The sequence below is a fragment of the Zalophus californianus genome, chromosome 11 (genome assembly GCF_009762305.2).
Source record: "Zalophus californianus isolate mZalCal1 chromosome 11, mZalCal1.pri.v2, whole genome shotgun sequence".
Taxonomy (NCBI): Eukaryota; Metazoa; Chordata; class Mammalia; order Carnivora; family Otariidae; genus Zalophus; species Zalophus californianus.
The window spans coordinates 112,456,754-112,479,507 of record NC_045605.1 but is presented as its reverse complement, the minus strand read 5'-3'; the positions used below and the strand labels follow the sequence as shown (position 1 = coordinate 112,479,507).

At 56.7% G+C, this 22,754-nt stretch overlaps 1 protein-coding gene across 1 annotated transcript in view; it reads right to left on the bottom strand.

Moving 5' to 3' along the window:
- MOB2 (MOB kinase activator 2) overlaps window positions 1-22,077 on the bottom strand; it is a 77,362-nt gene extending 55,285 nt beyond the window's left edge. Inside the window, exon 1 of the mRNA XM_027581512.1 lies at window positions 21,965-22,077. Within this exon, the coding sequence (XP_027437313.1) occupies window positions 21,965-21,981 (17 nt within the window). The 5' untranslated portion in view covers window positions 21,982-22,077. The remainder of the gene's footprint in view (window positions 1-21,964) is intronic.
- Window positions 22,078-22,754: the final 677 nt, after the last annotated feature.

Genomic DNA, 22,754 nt, shown 5'->3' with positions numbered 1-22,754 from the left:
GAGAGGTTGGGTGAAGGCAGCAGAGGAGGCTGAGGTGGCCCAGTGCACGGGGCTCTGTGCACCCACGGGACATGCACCGCCGGGCACCTGCCCTGGGCCAGCCCTAGAGACCCTGGGACATGGCACCCAAGAATTCACTGCCCTGCCTCCAAGGGGATGGCCAGCAAGTGGAGCCGACAGAAAGGAACAGAGGCTGGAGAGAATCCAGCACACTGCGGGACCCGAGCAAGAGACTGGGGCTGGGACCTGGAACCTTTCTGTCCTGGGCAGCCTCAGCCACCTTGGTGGGGAAACGGAAGACAGGCTGTGGCACTGATGGGGACGTTGCCCCAGGAGAGGGGGCGGCTACTGGTGGGGCCCGGCGAGGGTTCCGGTCACGTGGGCCTCACGACGAAAGAACAGGTTTGTTTTAGGAAGGGACGCCAGAGCCCAGGCTCACCGAAGGTCACGGCGAAGAGGAAGCTCACTGGAACAAGGACCAGCTCCCGGAAGTCCCAGCTGACCCCTTCTTCCACTCTGCAACCCCAGACTCAAGCATCTCCAACCTCACAGCTGAGGCGAGCAACACAGAAGCCAGAGGGACGGCTGCAGATGAGCAGCAAAGGCGATCTGATGTTCTTTCTCAGCAGCCTGAAACAAAGTGCTACTGAGCAGCAGAGACAGGAAAAGCAAGGATCCTACTGATTTTTGTTAATAAAGGTGGCTTTAAAAATCTCCCAGAGGAAATCCAGGCTGTGACAAACACTCAACGAATGCATTTATTTGGGAATACCTACTGCTTTGTGTTACTGTGCCTCTGACCCCAGAGCCGACCACCAAACTTCCCCCACAGGTCCCATCCATTCCCTTTCCCCTGCCTCCCAGGAAGGGTCTGGTCTCTGTGGCCTCAGGAGCTAGAGAGTGGACACACACCTCCACGTCAGTGGGGCTTTCCGAGGGCAGACCGGCTTGACGACCCCCAGAGACCTTGGCCCTCCAGGGCCCCTGCCCCCGCCTGGACTCTGCTCCATGGGCTTCAGAGGCTAGCAAGCCCTGAACTGTTTTGTGTTTTTTTAAAGATTATTTATTTGGGAGAGAGGGTGAGAGTGAGAGAGCAGAAGCAGGTTCCCCGAGGAGCAGGGAGCCCGACGCAGGGCCTGATTCCAGGACCCTGGGGTCCTTCACCGAGTGAGCCGCCCAGGCGCCCCACCCTTGGACTGTTTCTCACCCCAATACCACATCTCCCTCACCTCTGCCTCCCCCTTCCCTGTGGCTCTTATCCAGTGACTTCAGACCCTGTTTCTCAGCTACACGGAGTGGGGCAGAGGCAGCGGCCTCCTTCACTGCGTCTTTTAGAGCAGCGCGGCCAAGCGCCTTCAATGTGAAAACACGTTCTGTCTTATTTTGGGTTGAAGAAGCAAGTCACTCTCAAACTGTTAAGAAAAAAAATATGTGTGGGGGGAGGGAACGAGAGCACACACCTGCATGTGATGTTCGGGAGTCTGGGGGGAGTGTTAGGAAGTACTGAAAGCATTTCTGCAACCTAACTGTGAAATTACTGAAAATAAAATCTAAACAGTGGCAGCTGGGGGTGGGAGAGCGGCTCATGTCCAGAGGAGCAGGAGCTCCCTGGACAGTCGGGTTCTCAAAGCAACACCAGGGACCGGAAGCCAGTGGACAGACATCTAAAACGGGCAGGAAGAAAGCCAAGCAAAACTGCCCCATGCAGTGAAAACGTGTGTCAAGAATGGAGGCAGTTTCAGGCTGACAAAGATGGGGAGCCCCTCACCAGTGGCCCAACACTGAAGAAAGAAAATGGAAGGGACATCCTTCAGGAGGGAGAAAACCAGCCATGGATGGGAGCAACAAAAGCAGCAGATCCACAGAAATCTGCTATCAAGAAAATACACAAATCTAAATAAATACCAAGCATATGAACCAGAGATAACACTTTCGGGGTTACAACTCATTAAGTGAATGAGCGTGTCCGTGAGTGCACGTGAGTCCCATGACCGCACAAGGGTCTGAGGGCTGGGTGCCGCAGGGAGGGGGACAAAGTGGCTCATCAGCATCAGGTGTTAAGTTTAGGGTCTGCGTTGTACGTAACCTCTAAGAGAAAGGAACGTTGAGTGCATAGCTCCCAAAGCAGAGGGGGTTAGGAGGAGGCAGGATTTAGAAGAGTGAGAGGTGCCCAGATGGCACAGTCGGTTATGTGATTTCAGCTCAGCTCACGATCTCAGGGTCATGAGACCGAGCCCCACGTCAGACCCTATTGGGCATGGAGCCTGCTTGGGATTCTCTCTCCCTCTGTCCCTCCCTCCCAAAAATAAAAAATTAAAGAATAATAAGCATATTCAAATGAAAGGCAGATGAGCAGCACTGCGGGCAGGCCTGGCGAGGTGGATGGTCTGCCCACACATCCAGCCACCATCATACACATTAAGGGGAAATGGGCTAAAAGGAAAGCCGATCCGTGTGCCACCCACTTATTGTGACCATTACCAGACCTACGAAGTCTGCAGTGCAGAGCCTTGGGGCAGCCCCCGCTCCAGGACTCTCCCACCTGTTTCCTGCTCTTCCTCAAGGTCTGGCTGCGCCCCTTTCGTCCATGCCGCGGGCCACCCGTTTCCCTGGGGCGCTGGCCTTTTCATTCTTCTGGGGCTAACTTTTGATGAACAGAGCTTCTCAGTCTTAATGTAAACCAAATTCTCTTTCCCTTTATGATCAGCACTTCCTGGCCCTATTTAGGAAAACCGTTCTTAACCCAAAGGCCAAGAATAGCATCTTCTGTGTTATCTTCTAGAACAGTGCTGTCCGAGAGAAATACACCACAAGCCACAAATGCCAGCCACGTCTATAATTTCAGATTTTCTAGAAGCCACATTAAAGAATAAAAGGAAACAGGTGAAATTAATTTTTACTAAGTCTGCCCAAGTTATCGTCAACATGTATACAAAACATTTTACATTATTTTTTTCCAACGTCTAGGTGTTGTACACTTCCACACATCTGAAGTGCTCGGTGAGCACGCATGGCTCTAGAACTTTTATATCTACACTCTTCCTGGCTCAATTATTCTTTGTGTGGTGTGAAGTATGGACAAAGATTTTTTTTTTTTTTTTACTATATGGATATGCAGTTGACCTAGCATGCTTTCTTACAAAGACTCTCTGGACCTTCTTTTTTTCTCTCTTGAACACTCTTGCCAGAGATTTTCACTTTATCCCTAGGTTTAAAACATCAAGCTCTGGCCTTGATGACTCTGCTGAAGATCCAGTTTCTGTCGCATCAGCTGCCGCTCCCATGCTCCCACCCTGCCGTCCGGTCCTCCACTTCCTCTGGCTTAGACCACTCTGCAGGTGACCCCCTTCCTTTCTGATCTGTGCATCCAAGGCTCTGAACTGCTCTCCGGTCTACCTGCAGCCCAAAAGTCTCAATAGGTAGTATTTTTGTTATCTTTCAGCTAAAAATATTTTCCACTTTCCATTACAAATCATTCTTTGTCCCCCTGGTTACTTAAAAGTATACATCCTAACGTCTAAATATAGGGAGATAGCCTCTCTTTGCTGTTGATTTCTGGTTGGATTCCACTTTGGCCAAGAACACACCCTGGGTGGCTGCAGTTGGCTGAAACCTGTTGAGGTTTCCGTCAGTCTGGGAATGTTCTCTGAGCGCTTAAAGAGGTGTGTAGCCTGCGTTTGTTGGGCTCCCTGTTCTATTGGCTCAAATGTGTGAATCGTGGTTTTCAAGTATTCACGCCGGCTGGCATGCATGCTTAAGGTACAGCTAAGCTGAGCTGCTGTGACAAGGACCCTTCTGTCCCCTGATTAGTGCAGGGCAGCCTCCCAACACCTTCCCAAGGCCGCAGGCCAGCAGGGCGGCTCCACACCCTCCCCAGGAGCTGTCGAGGGACCCGGGAATGTATATAGGAGCAAGAGGAGGGGCAGAGCCAGGACAAGCATTTTCTTTCCCCCTAAAATTTTGTGTCCTTTTACCAAACTCTCCCTATCTCCCCCAGGCCCTGGCACTACTCTATCACTCTGTTCCTGAGTCTGACTCTTTCTTTTTTTAGATTCCACATGTAAGTGATACCATGCGGTATTTGTCTTTCTCCATCTGGCTTATTTCACTTAGCACAGTGTCCCCCAGGGTCACGCATGTTGTCGCCAATGACAGGATTCCCTTCTTTGTTAAGGCTGAATGGCATTCCACTGTGTAGAGATACCACATTTCTCTGTCGACCCACACAGGTTGCTTCCATACCTCGACTGTCGGGAATAACGCTGGAACAATGATGGGAATACAGACATGTCTTCAAGATCATGATTTTGTTTGGATAAATACCCAGAAGAGAAACTGCTGGATTATATGGTAACTCTGGTTTTAATTTCTTGAGGAACCTCCATACTGTCTTCCCCAGGGCACCCCCCCACTGCACCAACTGACTTTTCCATCAGCAGGGCACTTCTCCCCCACCCTCACCAACACGTGGTATCTCCTGGCTTTTTTATGATCCCCACTCTGACAGGTGTGAGGTGATAGCACAGTGTGGTTTTGATGTGCATTTCCCTGATGATGAGCGATGATGAGCATCTTTGTAGGTACATCTAAACAAAGGTCTATCTTTGTTGGCCATCTGTAGGTCTTCTTGGGAAGACAGGCAGATGGGAGGCTCTCCGGGCCATGAACATCGCGTGAGCATAGGCCAGGGTTCTCAGCTGGAAAGGGCACATCAGAGGGTTGACCAGGCTGCAGGCACCCCTGGGGTGGGAATGGGGGTGGGGCTGGAGGGAGATAGGAAATTTGGACAAAGGGTCTTTTGAGCAGGAATATGACACGAAAGCTCTCTGGTGGCTTTGTGGAAGGCTGGACCCAAGCCGCCCCTGGTACCTGCATTTGGGAGAGCCGGGGGCCCCAGGGCCCGCCTGGAGGGAGCCCAGCAAAGCCGTGGCCCTGACGAGGTCCTGCAGTCTAGACTGGCCCCTGGACCAGGCCCGCACCCAAAACCATGAGGTGTTTGAGCAGCCAGGACATGGCCTGCCCTGGCACACAGGCCAAAGAGTACAGTCTTCACCCTAGACCCCTGCAAATGTCATTTCAGGGGACGTTTTATTATTTGTATTAGAAATCAAAGGACCCAGACTTCTGGGAAAGAAGGGACACATGGAAAACAGTAGTGCTCCTATGGACTGCTCCTGGCAGGGACATCTGGCTCTGGGGGGCAGATTGGCCCCATAATTACTATTCTCCCAGCTGCCGTGTTACCAGGAGCACTCTGTGACCCCAATTACAGCAGAATTAGCGTAAAGCACTACCAGGACAACTGGGGATATCTACAGGCACCACATCTTGATCCTACATCTGAATCACTGGTCTGAAAACAAACCATCAGAATAAACTCAAAGGCCTGAGTCCCGTGGGCCCTGGCTCTGGCCCCTAGCGCTCCAGCTACACTCCCACTGCCTGGTCCCATCCTTGCTCCCCCAGGGGACAAGCCAGCCCAGGCCCGGCACCTTCGTCACCTATGGCACTGCAGGTACTGGCTGCTGGAGGTTGAGAAAGTACCTTGCCAGGTCAGCACAGGGCCAGGACACTGTGGAGACCCCAGCCACCGAGTCCCACACAGCAGTGCCTGCTCCTACAATGTGGTCACCACTGCAAGCGAACAGAAACGGGTGCCACCAGAGCCAGACACCAGCACGTCGCCCCAGCCGCCAGGGTACCACGGTCCTCCCACGTGGGTGTGGCTGTAACTCCGGACCCAACAGGAGGGCCCACATACACACCGCTGGTGGCAGGAAGGGGCTGCAGCTAGTCTACGGCACAGCAAAGACAGTGCCTCTGACCACACCGAGCCTGCCACCAGCGCTGGCCCCTGGTCAGCCCTGACCCACATGTCCCTCCTGTACTGACAGGAGCAGGAAGCATGCTGCACGCAACGGGAAGCAGACTCGGGGCAGCAGAGAACATGGACAGCAGGACCCCTCAGGCCCCTCGGCCTGTGTGTTACTCCAGCAACGCCCCCAGGGCTTGGCCAGACGCCAGGTACAAGGACCGCCAGCACATGGCTGAGGTGCTCCATCCCGAAAAAGCACGGCAGCTCCCCTGAGGTCTCCATCTGGGAGTTCCCCTGGAAGTGTCCAGGGCCGTGGCACAGAGCAGGGAAGGACCTGCTGGGCAGGAGGTGGTCTGGGCCCCAGCGCTGGCTGGTACAGACCCACCTTCTGAGGCCTCCTGGGCTCCCTCATCCATCTCAGGCCCCAGTGGTCCAGGGCGAAGTCTGAGTCAGGGCTGGGCAGGGCCCTGGAACCCAGCTGAGAGGGATGTGAGCTCCATCCACAAAGGCCACCAGCAGGGCAGTGGGCTGTGCCCTCACATGGAGCTTCAGGAGAGAGGACACTCTTCAAGCAAACCAAGGACCACCGCCACCATCCTGGTGACAGCTCAGACCGCAGGGGCCAGCAAACCACAAACACTACTCCTTTAAAACCATGAGTCCAATGAGGAGACCAATATGGAGCACAAACCCCCCACCCACCCAGGAAGCAGCACAGCTCGCAGCCGCAGCCCTGCTCCTCCCAGATCGCCCTGAAGACACTGAAACACCTCGGGGGGACCATCCGCATCACTGAACAACAGCTGCTCTCAGTCGGCCTTGGAGGAAGTACACTAAAGCCAACAAGGTCACAACAAGACAACACATTTATTTTCACATGAATTATAAATGCCAGGAACTCTCAACAGAACTCAGCTGAGCCCAGCACTTCTTCAGCCAAAAAGGTAGAAGGCCTTCCCAGCAGGAACAATAGAATGTACTTGAAAACAAGGATTTTAATTACAAAGCGTTTCAAAACCCTGGCGGGCAGAGAAGAGGCATGGGTCTCCACCCTGACAGCCAGGAGCAAGCGTGCATCCCAAGACCAAAGCCCAAGGCAGAAACAAGTCCCCTCTGCCCATCCCCATACAGAGCTCAGCCTGGATGCCCGGCTCCCAGGAGGCAGCAGGGACAGCCTGTGTGGTGACAGAGTGACCCATAAGACACACGCCCGTGTGCCCTTGGTGCCTTTGAGCTCTCTGGGGCTTAAGCACGTCTGTCTCTCTGAAACCAGAAACTTGATGACAACAAGGTGCATGCCGACCACACACCAGGCACCTGCTACAAATTCTGTCCCAGCCAAAACCATCCTGTCCTGCAGGGCAGGAGCTGTGACCCGGGTGCTGAAGCGCAGGGGGCAGTCGTGATGCCCGAGACCACCTGGCCTGCAGATGGCACACTGAAGGAGCACCCAGGCCTCTGTGCCGGCACCCCCTCCCAAGAGCGGTGCCTACAGGACACGTGCCCGCTGCCAACTCACCTGGCCAGCTGCCCACTGGCAGGCGCGGGGTGCCCCAGCATGGCCTTCTCCCTGACCACACCATGTATGGCAGATGCTCCCTGGGGGTCTGGGGAGAGAAGATAAAGCCCAGGCCCTGAAGGGGCAGCACTCATAACGTATTTTATTCTGGGTGTGGGAAACCCAGTGCAGCACAAAACGCCCCTCTTATGGAAGGGAGGGAGCACAAAGGTGCCAGCTCCATTCTCCTGCTGAAGCCACAGTCCTCAGCTGCACAGCCCGTATTAGGGACTCTCAGGAAAGCTCAGGCAGCCTCAGGCCGGGCGCACTTTCCGCCCTGGGCCACTACCCAGCTCACCCCAGCATGGGAAGGAACGTCACATCCACAGCAAGAAGTAAACACGCTTTGTCCGGCACTGCCGAGAGGACACCAGGCCTCCTAGGAGGACTCCTCTCTGCAGCCCATCGTCAGCTGGAGGCCAGGGCTGGGGGGTGAGAACAGCATCGGCGGCCTAGATTCCTTCTCAGCCCTTCTTTGTTCATTCACCAAACAGCCAAGAGGACACCGGGCAGAGGGACTGGGAAGAGGGCTGGGGGAGAGCGGAGGGGAGGGAGTGTGACTCGCCCACGGTGTGAACAGTTCGCATGATGATCCTCCTGGGGACTACTCAGAGCCAGGACTCCTACTGTCCACTGAGCTTCCAAGAGGACCCCAAACTCATCCAGCACCTCAGAGGATGAGTACTTCTTGAGGGGCGCTTTGAGAAACCCTGTTCTAGGTTCTCCACGTTGCCTTCTCAATACTCTCTGCAGCCTCAGCGACCAAATGCAGTCCCAACGGGCACTGGGCAAGCAAGGGGCTCCTGAACAGTTCATGACACCAACGTGAACTGAATTTCTTCCCAAGAGAACAAACCAAATGGTACACACACTTCCAATAATGCATGCATGGGTGTGAGTGTGCGTGTGGGGGGGCAGTGAGGATAAAGACTGTACGAGAAAGTATGGAATATGCTGAGATCACCCCGCACACACAAGCCACAGGAGGAAAAGGGCAGGGCACAGGGCCGAGCTCCGGTCTGTGCCTACGGCCCTCCCCAGGCTATGCCCCGGAGCTGCCAAGCCAAAGGCTTGGGGCTCACTCTCTCGGCCCAAACACGCTCACACCCTGAGGCATCGCTGCTCCCCAGCCAACGCTCTGGTCTCCCAGCACACACTGGACTGCTCTGGGTTCTCTGGCCAGGTTCCAGTGCAGCCGAACGCACACTCTGCTCAACTCACGAATGGATGCCCTCGGGAAACACAGCAAGAAGCAGAGTCATGGGGGTAGTCCCACTTGGGCGAGTCTGAGCATCTCCCCCACTCTGTCTTTCCTCTTGTTCCTTTGAGAACAAACTCTAAAATCTTAATACTTGGGATTAATACCCCTAAAGTATACAGGCCTCAGGCCAGTCATAAGAAAGCTAGACCACTCTGCACACAAAGAGCAGACAGATGATTCACTGAGGACACAGGGTCCTCAGTGAATCGAGTACGAGAACGTCAGCCTCAGCCCTCTTCAAGGAAACGGGCACTAACCAAACACCCCTCCTTACTTACCAAAGCGGCAAAGATTTTTTTCATAAAAGAGTAACACAGGCAGCTGGTCACAAAGCGGACATGAGTGCACGCGAGTGCTTTCAGGAATGTGAGTGTGCAGAGCCTCTCCAGGAAGACGCTCACGGGACCTCTCTCGGAGCCCACCAGTCCCCTTCCAAAACCCTACCGGAGGAAATGCCAACGTTGGGCAGCAACTGATGTACACGGATGCTCAGAACCGCTATCCGCTGGGAGAAGACACCCTAAACACCCCGCCATGGAGGACTACGGGAGTTACGGCACACCCACAGGGGCCACCCTAATCTCCTGCCACAGACACTGACTGCTGGGGGGAGTCCGCACCCCGTGTGACACCAGTTTTCAGCGTCAAGTCACAGTCTCGAGGTGGTGGGATCACTCACTTTTTGATTTCTGCATTTCCTGTGTTTTTATGTTTCTACAATGGACTTGTGAAACCAAGTACCACGGGAGCAGGGACTGTCTGCTCCCTCACGCCACGCCAGCAGGGGCCACAAAGGAACAGCCGGAGGCACTCAAAAGGCAATGCAGGAGTACGCGAGTGTCAGCATATCTATACTCAGGAAACTCTTCAGAGTGTTTAATTAAGATCTTGGGATTCCTTAGAGTCCCCGGACATCCAAGTGGACCTCCACCTTCTTATGCACTTTGGTGGCCCAGCGCCCCAGTGCCCCCTGCACCTGCCCCCACTACTCTCTCTCCTCCCTAGGCCTCAAAGAGCACTCTCCGTAGAGGTCATGGTATTGGTTCAAAAGGGTGCAGCCACTAGAAACAACAAATGCACACATGTCCACTCTGGTGGCTCCGGGCAGAGCCCCCCCAAGACAGCCCCCACAGCACATGGGAAGCCTTTTACCCATCCACGTTTCCCCTGTATATCCCAAACCAACCAGCGGGGGAAATGCACCCATGCTGCTGTGACAGGCCCCTCTGGTCTGGTTCTGCAGGGCTCTCTGCCTGCCAAGCCACACACATGGCACTGAGGATCACCAGCACTCGCAGACAGCAGTCAAGGCCGGGGACAGCCCTACACCAGGGCCGCAGCTGCTCAGGGCACCTCCCGTGACTCATGGCCTGCAGCCGTGTGGTCTTGGCCTGGCCCAGGCTGGCTCCCCTGCACAAGGCTGACACCTGGAGCCGGATCGTTCCCCCTGTGGGGTCATCTTGGCAGTACGCGATGCTAAGCAGCAGCCCTGGCCTCCACCTACCAGGAGCCAGAAGCCCCCATCCAACCCCTGCAATGTCCCCAACCAAAACCTCCCCAGCAGGTGAGATCACTCCAGGATGAGACCCACTGGCAGCCTGCTCCATGCAATGCTGCTGAGGGCAACAGGAGCGTCCCTCACTTCACGCAGGGACTGGGTCCTGAGTGTGCCAATGCACCAAGCTCTGGGGAACTGAAAGCAGGTGCGAGTCAGTCCCCACTCTTCAGAGGTACAGCCTGGTGGGCATAGAAACCAGGCTGGTGCTGCTAGCTCGCGTCTGCAGTGTCAACGCAGGGCCACCACACACGGTTGGTCTGAGAAGACAAACTACAACCCCAAGGAGACCAACACCACATGCCCATCCTTCTGAGCAGCCAGAAGGGACTGAGAATGCCCCAGGAGCTCCCGGTGCAGAGCCTCCCACCCTCTACTCCCAATCAACTAACGACCCGTCCTCACCCACCCTCGCTGGCCACCCCGGCCCCAGGCACCTCCACGTGGGCAACCTCAATCACATATAACCATGGCCGCCACGCTGTAAGGAAAGAAAAATGGCTCACTCCCACTTCTATGGAAATGAAACAGGCTGAGGAGGATAAGGACCTTAGGAAGGCCACACAGGACCAGCCCTGCTGCCCACACCTTCACTTCCAGCCCCCAGCAGCGGTTAGGAAGGCACTACCAAGATAAAGCACACAGCTGTCCCCCATCGGCCTGCAGTGCCCTCTACGCTGCTGGACCTGCTGCTGGACCTGCTGCTGGACCTGGGGGGCCCACTTGGTAAATATCACCTCCCAGGCACCCCCTCCCACCGCCTCTGCTGGGAACGCTATGCTGATGTCCCCATTCTTTGAATTGGAGACAGTCCTCGTGAACCTACCAAAGGGGTCTGCTTCGGGGAGCCAGGGTTAAGCAGAGACAGGGTGGCTGAAGGGGTAAACTGCCTTGAAGGAGAGGCCTGCCCCAGGGGCTGGTGGCTGGGGCTTCTAAACCACTGCGTAAGTGTCAGAGGGGAACGCTGTGTGCTCTGACGCCTGCTGCCGGATGGGTTATTTTTAGTTTGTATTGAAATCCCAGTTAGTTAGCCTACAGTATAAGGCTAGTTTTAGGGGTACAATCCAGCCGCTGCACACTCCCATACATCGCCCTGTGCTCATCACACTCCCTAATCCCCATCCCTGGCTCCCTCCCCACCTCCGGCAGTACCTTCCCTGGGGAGTTCAGTCTTCCCTTCCTTTCACTCAGAGGCCTGGCTGCAGGCAGGGAGGCCTGGCTGCAGGGTTAGGGTCTGGGGCATTCACGGCTGCTCAATGGGCTGGGAGCGACCCCTCCCCAAAGGCACTCCTGGGCCAAAGCGGCCTACAAGCGGGAACACAATGGGCCAATGCTCTGCCAGGCAGGTGCTACTCACATTCCAGAGTCCAGCTCTGCCTCCAGAGGGACACCAGGCTGCGGGCTGTGTGCCCTCAAGGACATGTGGCCACGGGCAGCCATCTGCACCCCAGGAAGCGACTCCCAGTCAGCCCCCCTCCTCCGTCCCCGCACCTCAGGCTGACAGTAAGGGGGAGACAGCCCTAGCAGGTAGGGAGCAGCCTTGAAATGAAAACAGCCACAGCCTGGAAGCATATTTGTTTTGGAAGCACCTACTTAATGAGCAGCTGGGGCTGGGTGCAAATGCCCACCTTCTCCTCTCCCTCCTGGAGGGGTGATCCTCTATGCGCCTCTCCATGGCCCCACAGTTCCCAAGGAACCCACAGGATGGGCCAGAGGGCCGCAGTTGTGTGCAGGAGCCAGAGCCTACCCAGGAGGCTGGACTGAGCCGACGGGCCCTGAGCGTGGGATCTGGGAGCCTACAAGATTGGAACCTGCTTGTTGGCTCCGTGTCCTGTGCTGATGGACCACATGTGTTCAACGAGGGAGCACAGTCTCCGCCCCGAGGAGTGTCGCTGGCATGGCCTTGGTTCTCACCAAATCACCTGCTTGACAGTAACTAAAGCACCAAGTTGAGGCCAGGTCCCCACGGCCTCCTCAAAGGCCTGCCCAGGGAGGGGCAGACAGGGAGAGAAGGTGGCAGCCCTCTCTGGAACAAGCAGTGTGAAAGCCACAAACTGTCCGGGACACGTGGCTCCTTCTGTGCTGCTGGCCCTCACAGGGCTGGGCCTGCTTCTTCATTCCGCAGGTGGAGAAGCAGTCAGAAGAAATGGTCACCCAGGTACAGAGGCAAGCCTAACCTCAGCTCAGATAGACCCCTCGTTGCTGCCTCAACAAGCTGCTGAGAGAAATAAGGCCAAGGTGAAAAGCCATGTCGTGCATCCTGGAGCAGGCTCAGGGCAACGGCTACCCCCACCAGAGGGCCAAGCTGATGGAGGACAGACACCGGGGCGCTGCTCACTCGGGATCAGACAGCTCCGTGGGGGCACGTGGCTCATGCTAAAGCAGACGCCTCCTTTTCGAGGCCACTCGCGCACAGGCGGGGGCACTGGGCATGGTCTCTGCTCCTGAACTTCCCTGCCTTGCCCTGGCACTGCCCCCCAGCCTGGATGTGGAGGGAAAGAAAGGGGTGGAAGGGCAGAGGGAGGAAGGACGGGAGGCAGTGGGGTCTCGGCGCTGGGACGGCACCAGGGGGGTGGGCGAGGCACCCGAGCCCACGAGGGGAGTGTGTGAAGAAAGTGGGTCTGGGTGCGGCTGCCCCCAGCAGGGAGGCAACAGGAGAAGGAAATACAGAGCTCTGCCATGGGAAGAACAGTCCGGCCAGACGGTCGTGAGGAGGGCCGGGACGGAGGGGAAAGATGAACAAGGTGGGTGCGGGCAGGAGCAAGGACACACCTCTCAAACGCTCTTGGAAGAACTAATGGGTACTGACCAAGAGCTGGTCTCAGTGAGGCCAGGCCAGGGCCAACCGCACCTCCCAGGCCGGCACCAGGAACACTCTCGCAATGAACAAGGTGGCAGACCCCAGGGAATAAGGAGCCACGGCCCCATGCCTTCAATGACAAAGGCGGCCGTGCCTTCACTACCCGGTGCGGCAGCATCCATGCGAGCTGTCCCGCAAAGGCATCAGGACGGGCTTGGGGGACAGAACCCAAGGGACGGCCTGGCAAGCCCCAAGCACAAAGGTGGAGGTGGGAGAGCAGACAGGGTTCGCCAGCGCCTTTCCGACCACACTGGAGTTGTCTCAGCAGAGGTGCTGGCATCTGGCAGGGGAAGGCAAGCCTGGCATGACGACATTTTCCCAGCTCGGGCCCCACAGCTCTGGGAATGGGCAAGCCACCGATGGAAGGTGCTGTCCACTTGGGGATGGCGTCAGGCAGCCTCAGAGAGTGCCAAGCCCCTGGACTCCTGCTCTCGGCCCGTGGGCACCCTGGAAAGCCAGACCTGCCACAAAAGCCCTGGGCTATGCTCCGGGTGCCAACCTTGCCGTCCTGAGAGCAGCTGGACCCACAGGACAGTGTGGCCGTCAGGCTGGGCTCTCCTTAGGGACCAGGACACCAGGGCTACCTGCACACAACAGCAGCTCTCCAAGAGCAAGCAGACGTGACAGTGACGAAGTGACATGCTGGGTGACAGCCCGGCTCTAGGGGCTGCAGCACCGTGAGGTTCTCAGTGAGGACACGCTGAGAGGGAAGGCAGCGGGATGTGCCTTGCACACACCAGGCCCTGCCCAGAGGTGGCCGCGGGTACTGTGCTGCTGTGGGCGTGGGTGCTATGCACACCAGCCGCACACCACAGCAGGCCCCAGGTCAGGGCGGGCAGGAGGAGGACAACTCCCACCCCAACGCGCCCAGGGTTCCAAGCAGGAGCCACAGGCCAGACTGGCGCTAAGCCCCAGCTCAGCTGGGGGAGGGGGGTCTTCCACAACATCCCCCTGGGGCGCACTCACGCTGTGTGTGGACACCTCACAAAATCCCCCAACCACGGCTAGGAAGGGGACTACTGGGGCCGTGTTGCAGATGAGCGAACTGAGGCTCAGGGAGCCCTAATGAAGCTGCAGAGTCAGGATTCAACCCTGAAGCATCTGGTCCCTGAGCCACACTGTCCTCAACACCTCTGTGCAGAAAAGTCCAGCTGGGCACGCTCTCCTGACAGAGCTCACCTGGCACCCCGAATGAAAGGCTCAGAGCTGTTACAAACACCAGGACTGCCAGCGATAACAGACCCGGCGTTCCCACCCACGTGCCTTGGTCTGCAGACGGGGCTGCCAGCCACGGCCCCTTCCCCACGTGGGAGACCCTTCCTTCAAGAAGTGGCTCTGTGACTTACTTGTCTGACCAACACAGCACAGCAGAGGTGACACTCATCTTCCAACAGCTTCCACCATGGCTCTGCTCTGGAGCAAGGCCACGCAGAGAGCCCTCGTCTTGGCGTCTGAAGTGTGGCCTCGGGGCCAAGGTTAAAGCTCTTTTCCTAACCACACGAAGATGGAACTCGCCTCTCCCATTCTCGCACCCATGCACGGCAGAGCTTTCCAGAAGCGACGAGACTTGTAAGATTATAACAGAATGAACCCAGAAGCAGATATAAGGATCTAGCTCACGAGATTTGCAGAAAAGTCAGACCATTCGCATCATGCTTTTTATTCTACAAAATAGTTATCTTTTCATCAAAAAAAATTTTATGCTAACATACACTGTTTATTATTCTTTTTAAATGAATTAAAGAATATTTTTACAAATTTCTTGACTTCAACTTTTTTTTTTAAAGATTTTATTTATTCGACAGAGAGAGACACAGTGAGAGAGGGAGCACAAGCAGAGGGAGAGGGAGAGGGAGAAGCAGACTCCCCGCTGAGCAGGGAGCCCGATGTGGGGCTCGACCCCAGGACCCCAGGATCATGACCTGAGCCGAAGGCAGACGCTTAACCCACTGAGCCACCCAGGCGCCCCCTGACTTTAACTTCTAATATGGTAAATGTTGATATAGCTATCACCCATACAAGCTCAATAATTTTTAAGAATGTAAGGGGGGGCTTGAGACCAAAAAGTTTGAGGACCCTGCTCCAGAGTCCATGTGCAGAGAGGCCATATGGGGAAACTGAGGCCCCTACCCATCAACCCACAAAGTTGGGAGAGGTGGTGGTCCTCGTTTGGAGCCACTAAGTCCTGGGTTCATTTGAGAGCAACAGACACCACCCAAAGCCCAAGCTGAGAAACTGCTAAGACAGGCCCTAGAAGAGAGACACGTATATCTGGCACAGTGGGGCCAAGTACAGTGGACCCCAGGACTGGATGTGGGGCACACACCTACAACCTAGCTAGGCCTCCCATACTATTGCTGGGAGTCGAACCAGCAAGCCATTCAGGGGGGCTCTCCCTGCTGCCCGTGGAGGACACAGCCAATGAAGCGGGGGCTGACCACTCTGCTGGGTGCGGGCAATGCAGGCCAAGCCCCAACACAGTGGAACTCCAGAGATGCCAGGCTCTTGGAGAGAACATTCCGCTAGCCCAGGGCCAGCCTGGTGCAAAGGCTGGTGGAGAAAGGTTTCTTTACCCTAAAGGGAAAGACGGCATACATCCATGCTTTCCAACATCAACCTGCCTTCTGGGGGAGAAGCTGCATGCCTCTGTGGGAGCTCTGTGCCCTCACCCTACACAGAAATGCTGAATTAACACTAACCAAAAATCACCACCAGAAATGCTCAATTAACACCAAAAATTGCCACCATTACCCAACATACTAGCAACATGCCAAACAAACAAAAAGATGCGTTAAGTCGTAGGTCGTGACTACACACCACGCTATCCCTGGGATGTACCCAGGAACAGCTACAGGAAGGAAAAGAATGAATGTCCCACCCCAGCAACTGTGCGTTTTCAGCTCTTTCAAGCTAGCAAAGGAAACCGTCTTCAAAGAGAAAGGAACCTGAACATGACAACGTGAATGTGGCCACAGCCCAAAGCCACACAGTTCCATGCAAGAACCGTACCACAGCTCCCACGTGGCCTGGACACCCCACCCACCACCACCTCCTTCTCTAAGCTTCCACAGTTCACTCCTCAGTTTCGATTGTTCCTACTTCCACGTTCCCAGGCAGGGTTCTACAGAGCAGCACTCAACACGGATGGGTGTGCCCCAGCCAGGAGAAATCCTGTACAGAAAGAAAAACAAACATGGGGAGACAAAGAGCAGGAGGCACTCCCGCCAAGTCATACAGGAACAGCACCCATCTCCTCTTCTTCCGGACAGGCCGACACCGGCAGGAGGAAAGGCACACACGAGTCACCAGCGGGGACCAAGACCAGCTCCCTGACCAGCTCCCAGTGTCCAGGTGCCTGAAAAAAGTGCAGAGCGCACCTCACCAAGTACCTCAATTGCCACACAAGCACGTTCACAACAAAGTCAAGAGCATGGGGTTTGGCTGTGTCTGAGTTTCTGGGACCACTACAAGGGCGATGCAGGAAATGCCGGAACAACGGGAACGCCAGCACAGGCACACAGGCATCCCTACCGAGGCCCCCAACAGCCACCTTCCCAAACCACAGGGCCACAGCAGAGGCCATGGCTCTCTCCCACAGGAGACCTTAGAGCTGACGATGGCCAGGGAACCCCTCCCAAGCTGCGGCTAGCTGTTGACAAGGTCTGGCAGCCTGAGTCCCAGGGCCGTCTGGCTTTTCCAGGACGCTGGGTGGTGGCATGCGGTGCTAAGAACAGCAGGACAAAGGCCAGAGGCAGGACACCAACAAGGGCAGACGCAGGCCCTCCCGGGCTGCAGATGTCTCGGAAGCCCTTGCAATGAAGACAGGCTGCCCTGCCCAAGGCCGGCAACACTTCCTGCCCAACCACCTGCTCCCCGGCAAGGTGTTTCTGCAGCACCTCCGCTGAGCTCCCATCCTATCTCCCACCAGAGGCACAACTTCGAGGACACTCTGCACATGGCTCCTAGGGGACACTCCAAGCAGAGGGACAAATGAGAAATGAGGTGTTGCTGAGAGCTCCCGGGTGCACGGGGCTCATCCCACAAAGGGGTCCATGTGACCGCTGCTCTCTTCAAAGGGAATCTGAATGCAAATCCGCCCCAGGCAAGCACCTCAGCAGACCCAGGCCCTACGGACTACCTGGGTGGAGCCATCGGACCAGCGGCTGTCCCTGGAAGTGTTCCACAATCACAGCTTCCAAGAGGGTCAACAGTGGGAGGACACTTTTGCCACTTATGCCTCCGCACCTTTGCACAGGCCTGGGCCAGGATCTTTCCTCCTTCCTACCTGGAAAATTCCTATGCATCTTCCCATAGGAGCCAACTGAGCACCCCTGCTCTGAGCCACCCTGACAGCCTGGCCTCCCCACCTCCAGCTCCACCTCATTCACTCCTCCAAGCTCCGTCTCCCATGTCCGTGGCCCTCCTGTGCCAGCCTGGGAAAGCAGAAACTGTGTCTCCCTGATCTTGGAGGCCCAGGGCCGGGCCCACGACAGACAGTGAATGCAGTCAAGACCCAGCGGTCTCAGCTTAGGAAGTGGGTCCAGCTCACTGTGGGAAAAGGCTGGTCACAGCAGCATCACTCATGATGGGCAAAAAGTGGGAACAATCCAGATATCAACAGAGAAGCAAAGTATGCAGATCTCCGTACCCTGGGATATCATTTGGCAATGAAAAGGACTGATCATGGGGCGCCTGGGTGGCTCAGTCCGTTAAGTGGCTGCCTTCGGCTCAGGTCATGATCCTGGGGTCTTGGGATCGAGCCCCACATCCGGCTCCCTGCTCAGGGGAGAGCTCGTTTCTCTCTCTCCATCTGCCTGCCACTCTGCCTACTTGTGCTCTCTCTCTCTCTCTCCGTGTCAAATAAATAAATAAAATCTTAAAAAAAAAAAAAAAAAAGAGAAAAGGACTGATCGTTGATACATGTACAACATGAACAAACTTTTAAAACATTATATATGGTAAGTGAACAGGTCACAGAAGACCTTATGTTGTGATTCTATCTGTATGAAATGTTGACGACACAAGGCTCCTTTGGCCTGATGGCAACATTTACAAGTTAAACAGTGTTGACAGCTATGCAACCCTATGATTTTACTAAAAGTCACCTCATTGTTATACTTAAAACACGTAACCTTTATGGCATGTAAATTATCCCTCAATGAGGCTGTTAAAAAAGGGCTAGAGACTCAAGCAAGTTCAGTCGGGGTGTCCTCACCTCAGGGGAGGTCTGTCATTCCAGGCAACGTCCTTCCCTGAGGCAAAGTGCAAAGAAAAAGTCACCAGCACCCCACGAAATCCCCACACAAGTACCTGCGCACAGGATTCGATCTCCTTCAACTTAGCGCAAGATTCCTGAAGGCAAAGCCAGACAGGCCAGAAAGCCCAACGGCCATTTAGAAATACCTGCCCGCTGACCAAGAGCACCAACTTCCATCGCACTCCGCGTACAACTGCCAACCCCGGAGGTGGGTCTCCAGCCAGAGCCAGAGAGCTCTCAGCTACAGACCTCACCCACCTCATCACTGCTCCAGGAGCAGCAGGACAGCAGCAGCTCCAGGAAGGGGGCTGTGTGTGCCTGCCCCTGCCCTGGCTGTGGGCCCAGGCTGGAGGGCACAGGGCGGGCATGTCCCTGCAAACTCCACCCTGTCGGCCCCACCCAGGACCCGTGGGAGGGTTGATCTGCTACCCTGACTCTGAAGTGGGAGGAGGTGCATTTCCTCTTCTATATTCCCAGATGCTTGGAAGCTTCTGGACTGTGCTTTCTGTTGGGTAAAAATTAAACTGCACTTTTATCATCTGCTCACAAATGCCTGTCACTGTCAGTTAAGAATAAGACAGACGTTTTCCCCACACCACCACACCCTGTGCTGTGGGGCCCCTCACTGTCTCAGGCCATGTGGAATCTGACGCAGCTAATGCAGTGTCTCTTCTGGGGCTCACTTCCTTCCCACTGGCAGGGGCGCCGTCCTGTCGTCAGCTGTCCAGAAGGGAGAGAGCCAAGCACAAAAGACACGACCACACCACAAGCGGTGACCCTTTTTCAAGTTAGAAATTACTCCTTATAAAAAGAAAGAAAAACGACTGTACACCTACTTCACCAGCCAGTTCCAAGTTGAGCAGAGGAAATGTACAGTAAAACACATGGATGCAAGCTACACATCACAAATTTTTCTCCAAATAAGTCCCAGCAAACTCCAACAGCAAGTCGTAACATGCTGGCGTTATTCTTGGCTTCCCCTGGCAGGTTTCCTGCAAGACCTCCCTTTCCTCAGATACAGCCGCCTGTGTCACTCAGCAAAGCACTTCCTGTGACAGGGAAGTGGGTCCATGCACTGCTCTGCTGGCGACAGCTGTCAGCAGAGAAGGCGGGAGCGGTGTTTGCTACTACAGTGGAGTCCATACTGTCACCTGAGATGAACCAACGCAGAGAAACTCTTTCTTAAAAAAAGAACAAAAACTGTTTAAAACATAAGAAGACAATCACATTCCAAACTACCTGGTTGATAATAATGGTGTGAATTAATAAAAGTAATCAAGAAATAGTCAAAAATAACACACCTCCTCAATTCTTCCAGGCTGAAAACCAGTTAAAGGGTTAATGGCCAACTAAAGCCCCAGCACAGATCACACAAAAGGTGCCTGGCAGGGGGCGCTCCTTCACCTGCCGCTGGCTGGCTCTCCTCAAGGAGGGTCGGACCACAGCGGGGGGACAGGGGGGCCTCTGCTGCCAACTTGATCTGCAGCTGGAAAGCAGAGGCCTCGGCCTCCTTTTCTACAGCAGACGCTCAGTAAACACGTGGGAGGGGCAGAGGGCACGGGCCCTCCCAGCTCTCACGTCCTGTGATAATACCCTGAAAACAAGCTCTGGGGGAACATCACTACTTGACAACTGAAATCCTATCACTTTTGTTTAAAAAGGGTGGGGGATTCACAATTAAGGAACTGTTAAAGAATTCATAATTCACAATGTCCACTGTGCAATCCACTAAAATTAGAAACACACAAAGATACCAAACTCCATCCTCATCCCTCTTTTGAGATGTCTGGTATCCTTTGGAGCTGCCTATTTTACAGCCAGACGGCAGTAAAGGCTCCTTCCCCTTCCAGGGCCCATGGAAGCAGCAGCTCCAGGCCCTGTCCCTTTCAGAGCTGTCTTCCTCCAGCACCTGGACCAGCCTCCTCAGCACAGGACCCAGGAGGGGAGGGCTCCACAGACCTCACCCAGATGACCGCCTGCTTCCCAAAGTCTTGACCAGGCGGCCTCAAGAACCCGTCCTTGGGGTTAATTTCTGGATATTCACAATGATGACAGTAAAGTCCACAAAGCGCAGAACCCACTCAGTTTAAAAGAGTGTCTGCTGGTCAGCACAGAATACCTGCTTCTCATGGACAGGAACACACACAGACAAAATAACTATCAGCTGCCTCCTCAACAACCCCAGACTTCCGACACAAAGGCCGGCGAATTCAAACCACCCAATCAGTAGTCTACTTCCCTGAAACAGACTCCCTGGGAGGCCAGGTGGCCTCCAACACAGTCCCTCCCAATAAAGTCAGAAAGCATCTGTGATTCAAAATAAAGCACACGGCTGCTTGGCGCCTGTGGGTTACGAAGGCCTCCTACAAAACCCATCTCCCTACTAACAGTGGCCAACACTCACCAATGCCAAGGAGTGTGCGAAGCGCTTTCCTTGACCACCTCGGTTTACCCTTCCAGAGCCCTACACTTTCCATTTCACAGAAGACTTTAAAAGAGCAGGTCTGGAGAGGTGCAGCGCTCACCTCAAGTCACACGGCTCACAAGCAGCAGGGCTAGGACGGCTGTCTGCCTCTCCCAGAAGCCTGCGGAGCGGCGGGCCCACGGGGTTCTGCGAACGCCGCGCACCCTGCCCTCCGGCCCCCGGCCACGCTGGGCACTTCTCTCTGGCCTCTTGACCCCCCCAGCCCTCGTGGGCTCACCTCCCCCGGCTTCCCTTTCGCTGGCCTCCAGCCACCCGGCAGGCCAGAATGGGTCTGCCATCTCCTCGGTTATCCTGGGCACCCTCCCCTCTGCCCTGCGCCGCGCAGGCACCCGCCGCACCCAGAAACAGAACGTTCATCCGACCTTGCGCCTCCCTTCCAGGACTTCAGCGTCACACAAGCGCTTCCACCAGCCCCAGGCCGACGGCAACAGCTCCCACTCGCAGCCCAAGCCCCTGGGACGGCTGCCCTGCCCGGCCCTGCCCCCGGGGGCGGGAGGGGGGAGATGAGAGCTAAGCGGAGACGGGAGCAGGACCACGCCGCTGGCGAGAAGTGCCTGCCCTTCCCGCCCCTCAAACAGAAAAGTTTTGACAAAGGGTCCCTCGAGTCGGAGTAACTTTCTGAAGACGACGTGACGCTCCACCTTCGCTGCTCTAGTTTCCAGCAAGAGCCGCACAGACAGCGCCCCGGCGGCAGAGCCGCCCGCGGCTGCCGGCCCGACGCTTCCTTCCTACTCCACCCTCCGGCCCGCCGCCCGCGGCGGACGCCTCGCCCGCGGCAGCCTGCCTCCCCTGCAGCCTCGCCCCGAGCCCGGCGGCCGTGCCAGCGAACTCGGGCCGTTCGGCTTCTCCTCCTCGCTTCCGCGGAACTGTGCCCGGCCGGCGTGAAAGTTCTTTCTTCCAGAGCCAGTTCCCCGCGGCGCCCGGCGAGAGCGGCTGCCGCCCAACGTCCCCGGCCGCCCGACCTCCGGCGGCTCGGCGCGGGCGCCCGTCCTGCCCAGGCCGGCCCCGGCCCCGCTCCGGGCGGCTCGCATCCGCGACCCCCGTCCCCGAGCAGACGCCCCTCGCCCGCCCAGCCCCTCCGCCCCGGCCCGACGCCCTTGACCGGGGCCTCCCGCAGCGCGCCCCGCGGCCCCCACCGCGGCCCCGGCCCGCCCGCCCGGTCGCCCAGCTCACCCCATGAGCCAGTCCATGGCTGCTCGGGGCCCGCCGCCCGACACGCTCGGCCCTCAGCCCGCGGCGGCGGCGGCGGCCGGAAGTAAACACTCGCTCGCACACTCCCACACGCGCGCCGCGGGCGCCGCCGGAAGTGACGCGCCCGCGCGCCGCCTGCCGGGAAACGTAGTCCCGGCGGCCTCTGCGGCCCCCGCCGCCCAGCCTGGATCTTGAGCCGGGCCCTCCTCCCCGCTCCTCCTTTCCCCTCTTACACCAACCCCCTACACCTCCCATGGCGCCCCGCTCCCGGACAGCCCCCTATGCCGCGATGTCCCCTGACGTCCGGATGTCCCCTCACACCCTGGCTGACGACCCACACGGGGATGTGCCCTCACACCCAGATGACCCCTCACACCGCGGATGTGCCCTCACACCCTGGCTGACCTGTCACGCTCCGGGCTGACCTCTCACGCTCCGGCTGACCCCTCACGCTCCGGGCTGACCTCTCACGCTCCGGGCTGACCTCTCACACCCTGGCTGACCTCTCACGCTCCGGCTGACCTCTCACGCCCTGGCTGACCCCTCACGCCCTGGCTGACCCCTCACACCCTGGCTGACCCCTCACGCCCTGGCTGACCTCTCACGCTCCGGCTGACCTCTCACGCTCCGGGCTGACCTCTCACGCTCCGGCTGACCTGTCACGCTCCGGGCTGACGCCTCACGCTCCGGGCTGACCTCTCACACCCTGGCTGACCTGTCACGCTCCGGGCTGACCTCTCACGCTCCGGCTGACCCCTCACGCTCCGGGCTG